This window comes from Salmo salar, chromosome 18 (assembly GCF_965601325.2).
Source record: "Salmo salar chromosome 18, fSalSal1, whole genome shotgun sequence".
NCBI lineage: Eukaryota > Metazoa > Chordata > Actinopteri > Salmoniformes > Salmonidae > Salmo > Salmo salar.
In genome coordinates, this window is record NC_138308.1 from 97,371,095 (window position 1) to 97,384,869 (window position 13,775).

Here is a 13,775-nt window from a genome sequence, read left to right on the forward strand (position 1 = left end):
TAAGTAAATCAACAGTTTAATCTCTGGATTTCTTCATGCATTTATATGGGGCGTGAATCAGTTCCTGTCGTACAGTAAAGACAACTGTCCGTCTTTTCAAAGACTTCATTCCAACGCCTTTCATCTACAATTAGACAAAAAACATTAACATCCAGAATCAGCTGCAAAGAAATAACATTTAGTGAATGAGTATGTATATACACACACCTTGGTGGAACAGTTGCTAGCAGTTGATAGCAGTGCCTGGTGGAGTCTCCGTACCCTGAATCTTCTGTCCAGTAGTGGTCACACACCAACAGTAACCTACCAGAAATAGACATGTTGCACATACAATATTTACTGTAACATTCAACTGAATTGGAGAATTTAGTGTGTGTATATGTGCGTCCGTGTTAACCTGTAGAGCCCGAACATTGCTTAGGGGTGTATCGTCCAGCGGCGTCACACGTGGGGATGTAGGCTCCAATTGGGCCATGTGTCGCGGCATATCTAGCACGCTCACAGGGGGTCATGGGTCGTAACGTAGCATCTGGACACAGGTAACATAGATTGATTGTAATGTGGACATAACATTGCAGCACATGCATGCCGGAATCTTGGGTTGCGTCCCATATGGGCCCTGGTCAGAAGTATTTTATACGGAATATGTTCCATTTCAGATGTAACCTAGGTACTTCCTGGCTAAATACTGAAATTGCGCTACTTGTTTAAAAGCCCTGTGCAGTCAATTCAGTTTCTGTCTTTTGTATAACAGCTGATGAAACTAAGACTGAAAGTGGGGGTAAGTTGTGTCAGTGTTACTTCCTGACAATCCAATCATACATCCAGTTGAATGATCAAACCATTCATATCAGAATACCTCAGTCCAGCATCTAGACACCAATATACATCTCTGGAACAAGAGGAGTGGCAGGTAGCCTAGCGGTTAGAGAGTTGGGCCAGTAACACAAAGGTTCCTAGTTTTAATCCCTGAATGTCAAGTTAAAATATCTGTCTATGTGCCCTTGAGCAAGACAACCTTCTCTCCAGTGTCACGGTTGATAATGGCTGCCCAAGGGACAACTGGTTATGAAACAAAACATTAATACGTACGTGTGTGAATAGGACAGATCAACACCCACTAACGTTTTTATTCAAATGTTGGTGAGTAAGTGTGAGGTACATCACTCTTACCTCCCAGAGCAAAAGCTGTGCTAACAAGCAGAATGATGGTCAATATCGCCATGGTGATAGTCTCCTGAGAGAGAGAGAGAGAGCGAACAAGAGCGAGATTAGTTGAGCATTTTAAATCATCTGGAATGGCTGTGGGTACTAGAGGAGAGGTTGAGGAAACCCTGTGTTAAGTACAAAACTTATGCAACAATTGCTAAACCCAGTCCTGAGGACCCCAACAAGCGAGTATCGGCAACACGGCGCGCTACGATTCTTCCACTAAAATTCAGGTATCATCTAATCTATTGTATGTGGTTGAAGAGCCTGGCACACAGGAATATGAATCCTTCCCAAATGGCTCCTCATTCCTTATGTAGTGAACCACCTTTGACGAGGGCCCACAGTGCACTACGCAGGGAAGGGGAAGCAGACTAGATCTTGACAGAGACTTCTATTCACTACAAAGGTAACTATTAGTCTATGCTCTTAAATTCAGGGGGGTCATATATAGTGCACTACACTTGACCAGGGCCACATAAGATTAACGTGCCATTTGAGAGGCAGCAAGTCTACTAAATAATATCACAAGCTCACCTTCTGCACTCTTCCAAGGGATTCACTGGTTGTCTCTCTGTTGTCTGTGAGTTATGGTCTACCTCTTCCACCTCTCCTTTTAAAGGATCTGTCACAGGTGTGACTAGTTGCCTCATTAACCCAACAAGAGATCCCGATGTCGGCCATTAGCTGGTGGTGTAAAGTACTTATGTAAAAATTCTTTAAAGTACTACTTAAGTAGTATTTTGGGGTATCTTTACTTTACTACTTCTATTTATTTCAACTTTCACTTCACTACATTCCTAAAGAAAATAATGTACTTTTTACTCCATACATTTTCCCCGACACCCAAAAGTACTCGTTAGATTTTGAATGATTAGCAGGACAGAAAAAATGGTCTAATTCACACACTTATCAAGAGAACATCCCTGGTCATCCCTACTGCCTCTGATCTAACAGACTCACTAAACACAAATGCTTCCTTTGCAAATTATGTCTGAGAGTTGGTGTGACACTGGCTATCCGTAATCAAATAAAAAAACAAGAAAATGGTGCCGTCTGGTTTGCTTAATATAATGAATTTGAAATGATTTATACTTTTACTTTTGAACTTAAGTATATTTTATCAATTACATTTCATGTTGATACTTCAGTATATTTGCTGAAACTTTTAAAACTTTACTCAAGTAATATTTACTGGGTGATTTACACTTTTACTTGAGTCATTTTCTCTGAAGGAATCTTCATAGGCAGTGAAGAGAGTAGTAGAGGAAGATGGGTCCAGTTTCAAGGGATCCTGAGAGGCTCCCTGTGAGTATGCCGAGGCCAATAGAGAGTTATAGGAATAACATGTGTTTCAGTAAGGTTGGTTTCTTAGCATTCATAGCCATGGTTATCAACTGTACCGCAGAAATGGAACATAAATCACTGAAAATATATGTTGTGGCGGTAGCTGCAGATAACTCGTTGGGTTATGAGATTTTACCGCAGAAGAGTTATAAGGTGTGATGAACGATAGTGTCCCGTTTTCCCAGGCTGCCGGCCTGCTGTAGGACAAAGCCCATGCGGTAGAACTCAGCTCACGTAGACTTGCATCCTAGCCCATGTAGACTTGCATCTTCAGAGCGTAGCTGGATTGTGCGTCACATGCAATCAATCGAATCAATCAAATTGATTGATAAAGCCCATCTTACGTCAGCTGATGTCACAAAGTGCTGTACAGAAACCCAGCCTAAAACCCCAAACAGCAAGCATTGCAGGTGTAGAAGCACGGTGGATAGGAAAAACTCCCTAGAAAGGCCAGAACCTAGGAAGAAACCTAGAGAGGAACCAGGCTATGAGGGGTGGCCAGTCCTCTTCTGGCTGTGCCAGGTGGAGATTATAACAGAACATGGCTAAGATGTTCAAATGTTCATAGATGACCAGCAGGGTCAAATAATAATAATCACAGTTGTCGTCGATCATTCAGAGTATCTCTATCGCTCCTGCTGTCTCTAGAGAGTTGAAAACAGCAGGTCTGGGACAGGTAGCACGTCCGGTGAACAGGTCAGGGCTCGATAGCCGCAGCAGAACAGTTGAAACTGGAGCATCAGCATGGCCAGGTGGACTGGGGACCACCCATATCTTGTTGTTGGGGACCACCACCCATAAAAAAAACAGTTTCTGGCTAAAGAGACAAGACTAACAAGGGAAATCCATGAACTAATAGTACAGGTAGATAGCAATAAAAAAATATACTACAGAGGTACAAAATAAGTTAGAGAAAAAACAAATCGAACATGTGGAACTTATTCAAGAACAATCTAATGTAATCTATTACAAAAATAAAGCAAAGTGTATGGAATATGGAGAAAAATGCAGCAATTATTCCTGAATCTCCCATACAGGAACGCTAACAAAAATGATTTGCATAAAATCGTTACTGAAGACGGAGTCATCTATGATTCTCCCAATGATATTTTAGAAGAGGAAGCTAATTATTTTAGGCAGATGTTCACTTTTCCGTCTCATCCTTTCCCACTGAATGAAGATTGTACATTTACATTTAAATTTGAACATTTAGCAGATGCTCTTATCCAGAGCGACTTACAGTAGTGAATGCATGCATTTCGTACATTTCATACATTTTTTTTTCTGTATTATGGTAAGCAATTCTTTCCAAATAATATAAAAACTGGAAAATTAACAAATGTACAGAAAGATCAGTGCGAAGACCAAATTACAGAAGAAAAACGTTTTGAAACTATTAAATCCTTTCAGTCTGGGAAAATCCCAGGGCTTGATGGCATACCGGTAGAGGTATATCAAGTGTTTTTTTTATATACTAAAAGCTCCATTGTTAGATTTGTTTTAACCTGTTAGGGCTAGGGGGCAGTATTGACACGGCTGGATAAAAAACATACCCGATTTAATCTGGTTACCACTCCTACCCAGTAACTAGAATATGCATATACTTATTACATATGGATAGAAAACACCCTAAAGTTTGTAAAACTGTTTGAATGGTGTCTGTGAGTATAACAGAACTCAAATGGCAGGTCAAAACCTGAGAGATTCCTTTACAGGAAGTGGCCTGTCTGACCATTTCTTGAACTTCTTTTCCATCTCTATCTTTTACTAAGGATCTCTGCTCTAACGTGACACTTCCCACGTCTTCCATAGGCGCTCAGAGCCCGGGAAAAAACAGAATGTCGTCATTCCAGCCCCAGGCTGAAACACATTATCGCCTTTCTCAAGTGGCCGATCAAGGGACTCTGGGCTTATGCGCGTGACCCGACCGCCCCCGCCTTTGTGATTTTTTCCTCTGTTTGCCGAAAAGGAGATTCCCTGTCGGAATATTATCGCTTTTCTACGAGAAAAATGGCGTAAAAATTGATTTTAAACAGCGGTTGACATGCTTCGAAGTACGGTAATGGAATATTTAGAATTTTATTGTCACGAATTGCGCCATGCGCGCGACACTTCTTTACCATTTCGGATAGTGTCTGGAACGCACGAACAAAACGCCGCTATTCGGATATAACGATGGATTATTTTGGACCAAACCAACATTTGTTATTGAAGTAGCAGACCTGGGAGTGCATTCTGACGAAGACAACAAAAGGTAATCAAACTTTTATAATAGTAAATATGATTATGGTGAGTGCTAAACTTGCCGGGTGTCTAAATAGCGAGCCCGTGATGCCTGGGCTATGTACTTAGAATATTGCAAAATGTGCTTTCACCAAAAAGCTATTTTAAAATCGGACATATCGAGTGCATAGAGGAGGTCTGTATCTAAAATTCTTAAAATAATTGTTATGCTTTTTGTGAACGTTTATCGTGAGTAATTTAGTAAAATGTTAGCGAATTCCCCGGAAGTTTGCGGGGGGTATGCTAGTTCTGAACGTCACATGCTAAGCTGGTTTTTGATATAAATATGAACTTGATTGAACAAAACATGCATGTATTGTATAACATAATGTCCTAGGGTTGTCATCTGATGAAGATCATCAAAGGTGAGTGCTGCATTTAGCTGTCTTCTGGGTTTTGGTGACATTATATGCTGGCTTGAAAAATGGGTGTCTGATTATTTCTGGCTTGGTACTCTGCTGACATAATCTAATGTTTTGCTTTCGTTGTAAAGCCTTTTTGAAATCGGACAGTGTGGTTAGATTAACGAGAGTCTTGTCTTTAAATAGCTGTAAAATAGTCATATGTTTGAGAAATTGAAGTAATAGGATTTTTAAGGTTTTGAAATTCGCGCCACAGGCTGCAAGTGGCTGTTACGTAGCTATGAAAATCAGATCCAATAACAACATTAGAGGATTAGATATCCAAGGTTTAAAACAAAGGTGTCCATGTATTTCGATGGCTCAAGTTTTAAATTAAGTCCGCAAGCTAGATCTCTGCAATGTGTCATTGAAGATCTAGATAACTTTTCTGTACTCTCTGGACATAAACCTAATTATGATAAGTGTTCAATATTATGTATTGAATCCTTCAAAAATTCGACTTTTACATTATCCTGCAGTTTACCCATAAAATGGGCTGATGGTGAAGTAGACATACTCAGTATTCATATCACAAAAGATATAAATAAGCTCTACACAATGAATTTCAAAATAGAATGTGCCCATCTATATAATGAATATGAATTGGGTGGGTTGAGATTATTCAACATAAAAGCACTAAACCTCTCTCTAAAAGCTTCACTCATTCAAAGGTTTTACTTGAACCCTATATGGTTCTCAAGTAGATTACTAAGAAAAGCTCATCCATTGTTTAAAAATGGCCATTTTGCCTTTGTGCAGATTGCCATGTCTCATTTTCGATTAATTGAAAATGATACTTTTTTCAAAGTATCTCTCTTTTTCAAACAAGCATTGCAGAGCTGGCTACAATTTCTATGTCACCCCCCTGAAAAGATAAAACAAATATTACAACACATATTATGGCTGAAGTCAAATGTGCTGGTTGATAAAATACCTGTATTTATGGGAAATATGTTTGAACAGGGTATTTTGTTCATAAATGATATTGTAAATTGGAATGGTAGAATTATGGCCTTCATGGAGTTATCAGAATTGTAAGGAAAGGTCTGCTCAATCCAAGAGTACAACCAATTGATTACAGCATTACCCCAAAAATGGAGGAGGCAAGTGGCAGCGGGAGGAGGTAGGGAACTGGTCTGTCTGCCCAACATAAAGGATCAAAACTTGCGGAGGAATAAAAATAGCATAAATAGGAAAGTATACCAGTTTCATTTGAGGACCAGGATGTTGACAACTGCGCCATACAGATTGCAAAATAGTTGGGAAGAGATTTGAGTTGATATATAAAACGCAAGATTCAAGACTTCGTGCTTTTCAGCTAAAATGATTATATAGAATTCTTGCTACCAACAAAATGCTGAATATTTGGGTAATAGAATCATCGAAGCTCTGCAGATTTTGTTGTGAGGATACAGAATCAATAGACCATTTGTTTTGGTATTGCCCTCAGGTAGCCTGTTTCTGGTCTCAGGTTCAGGAATGGCTGAAAATGCAGTCAATTACTAATATACTAAAACTCTTAGTAAAAGTATTTATCTTCAACTCGCAATCTGTGGATTCTATTCGATTACATAGATTGATATTGTACGTTAAACATCACAGCATAGTTGAAAGATATGTGTTGCGTGGAAACCCGAAGTGGGTGGCCAGCAGAGATACATGGGATGGGCTGAGGGAAGCTGAGGGTTGGTATGTGGAATTGGAGACAAGTGGGAGTGGAGTTGCTGTGTGGGAGATAGAATGATGGTCAAAGATAAAAGTCCAAATAAAACATTTAAAAAAGTACATTTGAATGACACTAAGTGGCAGTGTTTTACAACAAATGCCGGTTTGCCTGAGGCTGATGCCGTGCAAGTGTTTGTGAACATGCATATACACACACTCTCATTCAAATAAACACATACATGTAATAGTGCCAGACATGCACACAAACATTTACAGTTGGCGTTGCTGTTATGATTTAATTGTCCTTGATATCCTTTGTTTTAAATTGCATTGTTGTTTGCTGTTTTCTTCTGTCTTTTCCTTTTTTCTCTCTTTAGTTCATTCTCATGGTTGTTGGTGCATTGGGGGGTTCTTGGGGGTGGGGAATGGAATTAATTGTATATTTTATTTTTTATTATTTTTCTTCCTGGGGGGGCTGTGGGAGGGGTCTCGAATGGTTGAGGGACAGCTATTGGGGAACTGTGGGGGGGATCTTGGAGGGTTCGGGATCAAGTTTTTGGCCTGGTGGTAGATCGGCCAACATTACATTTACATTTTAGTCATTTAGCAGACACTCTTATCCAGAGCGACTTACAGTAGTGAATACATACATTTCATTTCATGCATTTTTTTTTTGTACTGGGAATCGAACCCACAACCCTGGCATTGCACACACCAAGCTCTACCAACTGAGCCACAGGGAGGGCTCAACATGCCCTTGAGCAGAGAATTGACCCTGGATGCTTCTGTGTGTCGCTCTGAATGGGAATCTGTTGGACGACTGGGATGATGTAGTTATTGAGCGGCTTCACTGCAAGTATATTGTATGTTTCGAATATTCAATAAAGTAAAAAAAAATAATTAATAAAATATTTTAATAAAAAAGGACTCAGCCCACGCAGTATTTATGGATCCCCATTAGCTGCTGCCAAGGCAGAAGCTACTCATCCTGGGGTTCAGCAAAATCAAGGCAGTTATACCTTTTAAAGACATTACCATACATTCATAACAGATTTCACAACATATTAAGTGTGTGCCCTCAGGCCTCTACCACATATCTATAACACAAAATCCAAGCGTACATGGGTGTATGTTATCGTGTGTTTGTATGCATGTGTTGCTTCAGTGTATTTTTATCCGTTTTTTTAAATCTAATCTTACTGCTGGCATGAGTTTCTTGATGTGGAATAGAGTTCCATGTAGTACTGTGCACCTCCCATAGTCTGTTCCGGAAAGTAGTATCTTGGCAGCAATTCGAACATGAAGGCCTGATTCACGCAGTCTCCTCCGAACAGTTGATGTTGAGGTGTCTTACTTGAACTCTGTGAAACACATATTCTAAGACTGGTATCTCTATTGAACATATCCTCTGCAAGAGAGGTAACTCTGGGTCTTCCTTTCCTGTGGTGAGCCTCATGAGTCATCGTAGCTCTTGGTTTTTGAGACTAAGAACTTTGAACGTTTCTTTAAGTGCAATGTTCCGCATTGACTGACCTTCCTGTCTTAAAGTAATGGGCTGTTTCTCTTTGCATTGAGCTGTTCTTGCCATAATATGGACTTGGGCTTAAAATAACAAATAGGGCTATTTTCTGTATACCACCCCTACCTTGTCACAACTGATCAGCTCTTACGCATTGAGGAAAGAAATTCCACAAATTAAGTCACACCCGTTAACCTGTTGGGGATCCCCCCCCTTCGTCTCAATTTCTGCCTGAAGACATACCCAAATCTAACTGCCTGCAGCTCAGGCCCAGATGCAAGGATATGCATATTCTTGGTATCATTTGAAAGGAAACATTCTGAAGTTTGTGGCAATGTAAATTTGAATGTAGGAGAATGTAACACAATAGATCTGGTAGAAGAAAAGAGAAAGAGCATACATTTTCTGTTTTGTTATTGTTGTAGCATCATCTTTCAATGTAAAAGAAATGCCAAACAGTCAGATAGGATGCTGGGGACAATTTAGTTGGAGAACACATGAGGGCAACTGTAGTTGTGCAAAGTTTCAGATTGATAACTTAAAAAATGAGTGAGCTACATGACATTTAGCATGAAGTCACCCAGGTGTCCCACACAAGTTTCCCTAATGTGTCCAAGTGGCCGAATTGGTGAAGTGATATTTTTATGCCACTAACTATATACAACATAACAATATGCAATTGTATCATAAAAAAAAACACTTTTTATAAAAATGTGGCACTTTTTTATTTTTTATAAATTTTTATGCAAATACCTATAAAATATTTTTTTGTAAAAATGTGCAGAGGTTATTGGTCAGAAAAGAGTTGTCAAAAGAAGGTACATTTTTAGTGCAAATAACTATATACAAAGTAAGAAAATGCTAATCCAACAATTTTTGGAATGAAAGTGTGCAAAAAACATTGGTCAGAAAAGCTGCCAAAAGGTACATTTTTATGCAAATACCTACACAAAATGCCCCCCCAAAAATAAAACAATATTTACAAAAAAAAGGTACATTTTTATGCAAATACCTACACAAAATGCCCCCCAAAAAATAAAAAAATATTTACAAAAAAATAACAGTGGTAGGTAGACCCTTGGAAGACCCTCAGTCCTCTACACAATATTCCGCTGCTCGTGCCATGTCCCATAGCAGTCCCTTTCTGATGTAAAGCACAGGCAAACCGAACATGTGTTGCAGGTGATGGGGGACTTCATGCGGCAAAGAACACAACGCCGCCTCCATGCTGTGGCCTTTTGGCCCGGAGGCACATTCATCCCTGCTGTTATAAACTTCGGCATGTGAACACTACTGGCGGCCGGAGTATAGGGGGCAGGGGTAGAGGGGGCAGAAGGTGATGCAGTTGACTTTGTGCTGTAGTCTGCAAGCTCCTGGATGAGCTGCTCCCTGAAGGCTAGCTGGGAGATGGGGGGCTGTCCACAGCTCTTAGCCATTTCCTTCTGGAGTATGAAGGAATTGACGACAGCAATGTCGATGAAGTGATAAAACAATGTCTTGTACCATTTCATGGTCTTGTGGAGAACATTGTAATATCCGATCAGTGCGTCTGAAAGGTCCACACCTCCCATGCCCTTGTTGTAATCCTTGATAGCCGCAGGAATGGGGACATGTTTTGTGGCCCATTCCCCAGTAGCGCCCTTCACACGCCTAACGACGTGATCGCCACTGAAGGACTTGTGGATAGTACTGCACATCACCACCTCTCTGGTATCCATCCACTTCACGAAGAGCAGGCCATCTTGGCGAATCCATCGTATCGCTCCCCGCTCAGCCCGCTTAGGCATGTCATTCACCTTCGTCTTCGGAAAACCCACTCTGTTGGACCGAATGGTGCCACAAGCCCACACATTCAGCTTCCTGAGGTCTGTGAAAAGGGCAGGGCTTGTGTAAAAATTGTCCACAGAGTTTGTAGCCACTCCCCAGAAGTTTAAAATCCAACAGATCCATCACAGAGTCATAACTCAGTCCCTTACCGGTTGCAAAAGAGCTTTTCCCCTCATAAACAAAAAAATTGCAGGTGTACGCACACACAGAATCCGCCAAAACAAACAGCTTGTATCCCCATTTTGTTGGTTTGTTCCGCATGTATTGCTTTAGACTGATTCGGGCCTTTGAGGCTACCATCCTCTCATCAATTGACAAGTTCTGGGCGGGCTGAAAATAAGTCTTGCAGGCCTCAACCATGCTGGGGTAGAGAGGTTTGATTTTACATAGCTTATCAAACTTTGCGGTGCCTCTCCTCTTGTCATTGGCCTCATCAACTTTAGGGTCACTGATGTGAAGCGCCCGTAAGATATATAAAAACCTTTTACAGGACATCACAGTGGGTGGGAAAGGCAGTTGATAGAGCGGGGATGTTTTCCAGTAAGCCTTGAGGGATTTCAGCTTCACCAGCCCCATGTAAATTACAATTGAAAGGAAGCAGAAAAGCTCTTGCATGAAAATGGGCTTCCATGCATCTTTCTTGCCTGCTAGCTTTTTTGCTCCATACTTGTTGGTGTTGCACACAAGTGAATCAATAACTGACGGGGTGAAAAACAGCTGAAATAGTTGAAGGGGGCTGTACTTCGCTGTCATGTCCAGTTGTGGCCCAGGCTGCCTTTTCGGCCAAAATACTGGTGGAACTTGATCTTCATCCTCCACCAGCACAGTGTGCCAACGCTCATCTACCTCTCTGCCAGCAGGTTCCACGGTTCCCTTCCTCCGCTTATTTGACTTCTTCCCACCTCGAGATGGCCGGGCGGGGGTAGGTGTGGCGCCAGAGACAGCAGGTCTCTGGCTGGACGAACCAGCTTCATCGGGGGATGGGCACCTTGACACCGGGGGCTCCCAGTCAGAGTCGCTACCACTGAAAGAAAACATTTCAAAAAATATTTGTTATATATGAGCCTTGTATCATCACGTAAAATAAACACATGTTCTACCCCATTCTATTTTTATAAAAAATGTAATGCATACATACACACACACATTCACCCAAACAAACACATAGGTTATGGGTCATATAGAGCAGTCACTATGGTCAAGTGCTGTTTCATTCAACTATGACCGTTGTGGGCCTGCCTGCCTGCCCTCCCCCAACAGTGGCCATGTGCTTTTTTGCTGTTCTACGACCCCATTCTATTTTTATAAAATATGTAATGCATACATACACACACACACACTCACCCAAACAAACACATAGGTTATGGGTCATATAGAGCAGTCACTATGGTCAAGTGCTGTTTCATTCAACTATGACCGTTGTGGGCCTGCCTGCCTGCCCTCCCCCAACAGTGGCCATGTGCTTTTTTGCTGTTCTACGACCCCATTCTATTTTTATAAAATATGTAATGCATACATACACACACACACACACTCACCCAAACAAACACATAGGTTATGGGTCATATAGAGCAGTCACTATGGTCAAGTGCTGTTTCATTCAACTATGACCATTGTGGGCCTGCCTGCCTGCCCTCCCCCAACAGTGGCCATGTGCTTTTTTGCTGTTCTACGACCCCATTCTATTTTTATAAAATATGTAATGCATACATACACACACACACACACATTCACCCAAACAAACACATAGGTTATGGGTCATATAGAGCAGTCACTATGGTCAAGTGCTGTTTCATTCAACTATGACCGTTGTGGGCCTGCCTGCCTGCCCTCCCCCAACAGTGGCCATGTGCTTTTTTGCTGTTCTACGACCCCATTATATTTTTATAAAAAATGTAATGCATACATACACACACACATTCACCAAAAACAAACACATAGGTTATGGGTCATATGTAATATATAGAGCAGTCACTATGGTCAAGTGCTGTTTCATTCAACTATGACCGTTGTGGGCCTGCCTGCCTGCCCTCCCCCAACAGTGGCCATGTGTTTTTTTGCTGTTCTCCCCCAACAAATTACACAAAAAAACTATTTTGCCAAAAAATTACAACTTATTTATATTACAAACAATGGCATTCGTACTCACCGATCCAGAAGAATGTCCTCTCCCTGTAGAAACAGTTCTTCAGCTTCCGAATCAAAGCTATGGCTGGATGACGAGTCATCGTCAAGCAAATATTCGGTCTCACTTTCTCTATCCATTTCTTCTAAAATTTGCAAATCAGTAAAGTTAACCTTAGACTTCGCTTTTCCAGATTTCATCGCCATGATATTTTCTTTGGAATCGCTAAAAATCGCTGAAACTACTCTTCACAAAATACAACTGTGCGTAACGGTGTAAGCCTGCAACAAGTCGGATCTTCAAGAACGAATGAAGTTCGTTACGCGTGCATTTACTGATAAGGGCTGGTGTTCCAACCCATAACCATCCCATACTGGCTTTACCCTCAGCTCATTGGCTATCTACCAAGCAAGATTTCAAAAAAATCTATGACCATTGGACAAAAATACTGTCAATCAACAAAACATCGCGAATATTATTGGTGCGTAATGACGTCATTGCTCGTTGTCTTCAAATCAGATTATCTCGGTCAATATGCCCCACAAAAAAAAAACAGCAAGTTTGGCTGTGTTACAAACATCCAGAGGATTGCAACGAAACCAACCATGACTAGATACACGTCTGCTTAGTGTGTGTAATTAGACCAAACGCATCGTCAAAAGTTGATAGACACAGAATTCACGACACAAGCGGTTTACAAAATGTTTCGTGTTAGGCTATAGAAATGGATTTTATCAAAGAAAACGGCACTTCATTTGATCACTGGGACCGCCAGGATGAGAAATAAGAGCAAGATATCAAAATGTATGTCATATTTTTACCGTCGGATGTGAATGTGTCATACCTGTCATGGCAGAAAAAGTTTGTTGTTGTTTTTCGCTCTTCTCAAAGAAAAGCATGCAATTTTATCTCTGTATTAGCTATTTTAAATCGGACAACGGAGTTTGATTACCAACATTCTAATCTTTTGAAGGGTGTAAGACACATGTATTTTCAAGAATGGTTAATGTCATATTTCGCCGGATGTTGTCAAACAATCCCGATACCGGGCTTAATAGAGCAAGGGATCCTCAACAGGTTAACCTGTTAGGGCTAGGGGGCAGTATTTGCACGGCTGGATAAAAAAATGTACCCGATTTAATCTGGTTACTAATCCTACCCAGTAACTAGAATATGCATATACTTATTATATATGGATAGAAAACACCCTAAAGTTTCTAAAACTGTTTGAATGGTGTCTGTGAGTATAACAGAACTCATTTGGCAGGCAAAACCCTGAGACATTTTCTGACAGGAAGTGGATACCTGATGTGTTGTATTACCTTTAAACCTATGCCATTGAAAAACACCGGTGGCTGAGGAATATTTTGGCACTTCCTATTGCTTCCACTAGATGTCA

At 40.8% G+C, this 13,775-nt stretch overlaps 1 protein-coding gene across 1 annotated transcript; it reads right to left on the reverse strand.

The window, feature by feature from the left end:
- LOC145861665 (equistatin-like) lies at positions 1–1,783 on the reverse strand. Its single transcript, XM_082964514.1, has 5 exons — positions 1,747–1,783; positions 1,174–1,237; positions 398–529; positions 208–303; positions 1–124 (listed from the first exon to the last, which is right to left on the reverse strand). Exons 2-4 carry the CDS (start codon positions 1,223–1,225, stop codon positions 224–226), a joined length of 264 nt encoding a protein of 87 aa, XP_082820640.1. The 5' UTR covers positions 1,226–1,237; positions 1,747–1,783; the 3' UTR covers positions 1–124; positions 208–223.
- Positions 1,784–13,775: the final 11,992 nt, after the last annotated feature.

What these genes read in the sequence shown, in the direction of transcription:
- LOC145861665 (XM_082964514.1), bottom strand. Translation starts at nt 1,225, where the DNA reads ATGGCGATATTGACCATCATTCTGCTTGTTAGCACAGCTTTTGCTCTG. An exon ending in CACAGCTTTTGCTCTGGGAG is followed by an intron (nt 530 to 1,173) that starts GTAAGAGTGATG and finishes ACCTGTGTCCAG; the next exon opens with ATGCTACGTTACGACCCATG. An exon ending in GCAATGTTCGGGCTCTACAG is followed by an intron (nt 304 to 397) that starts GTTAACACGGAC and finishes TATTTCTGGTAG; the next exon opens with GTTACTGTTGGTGTGTGACC.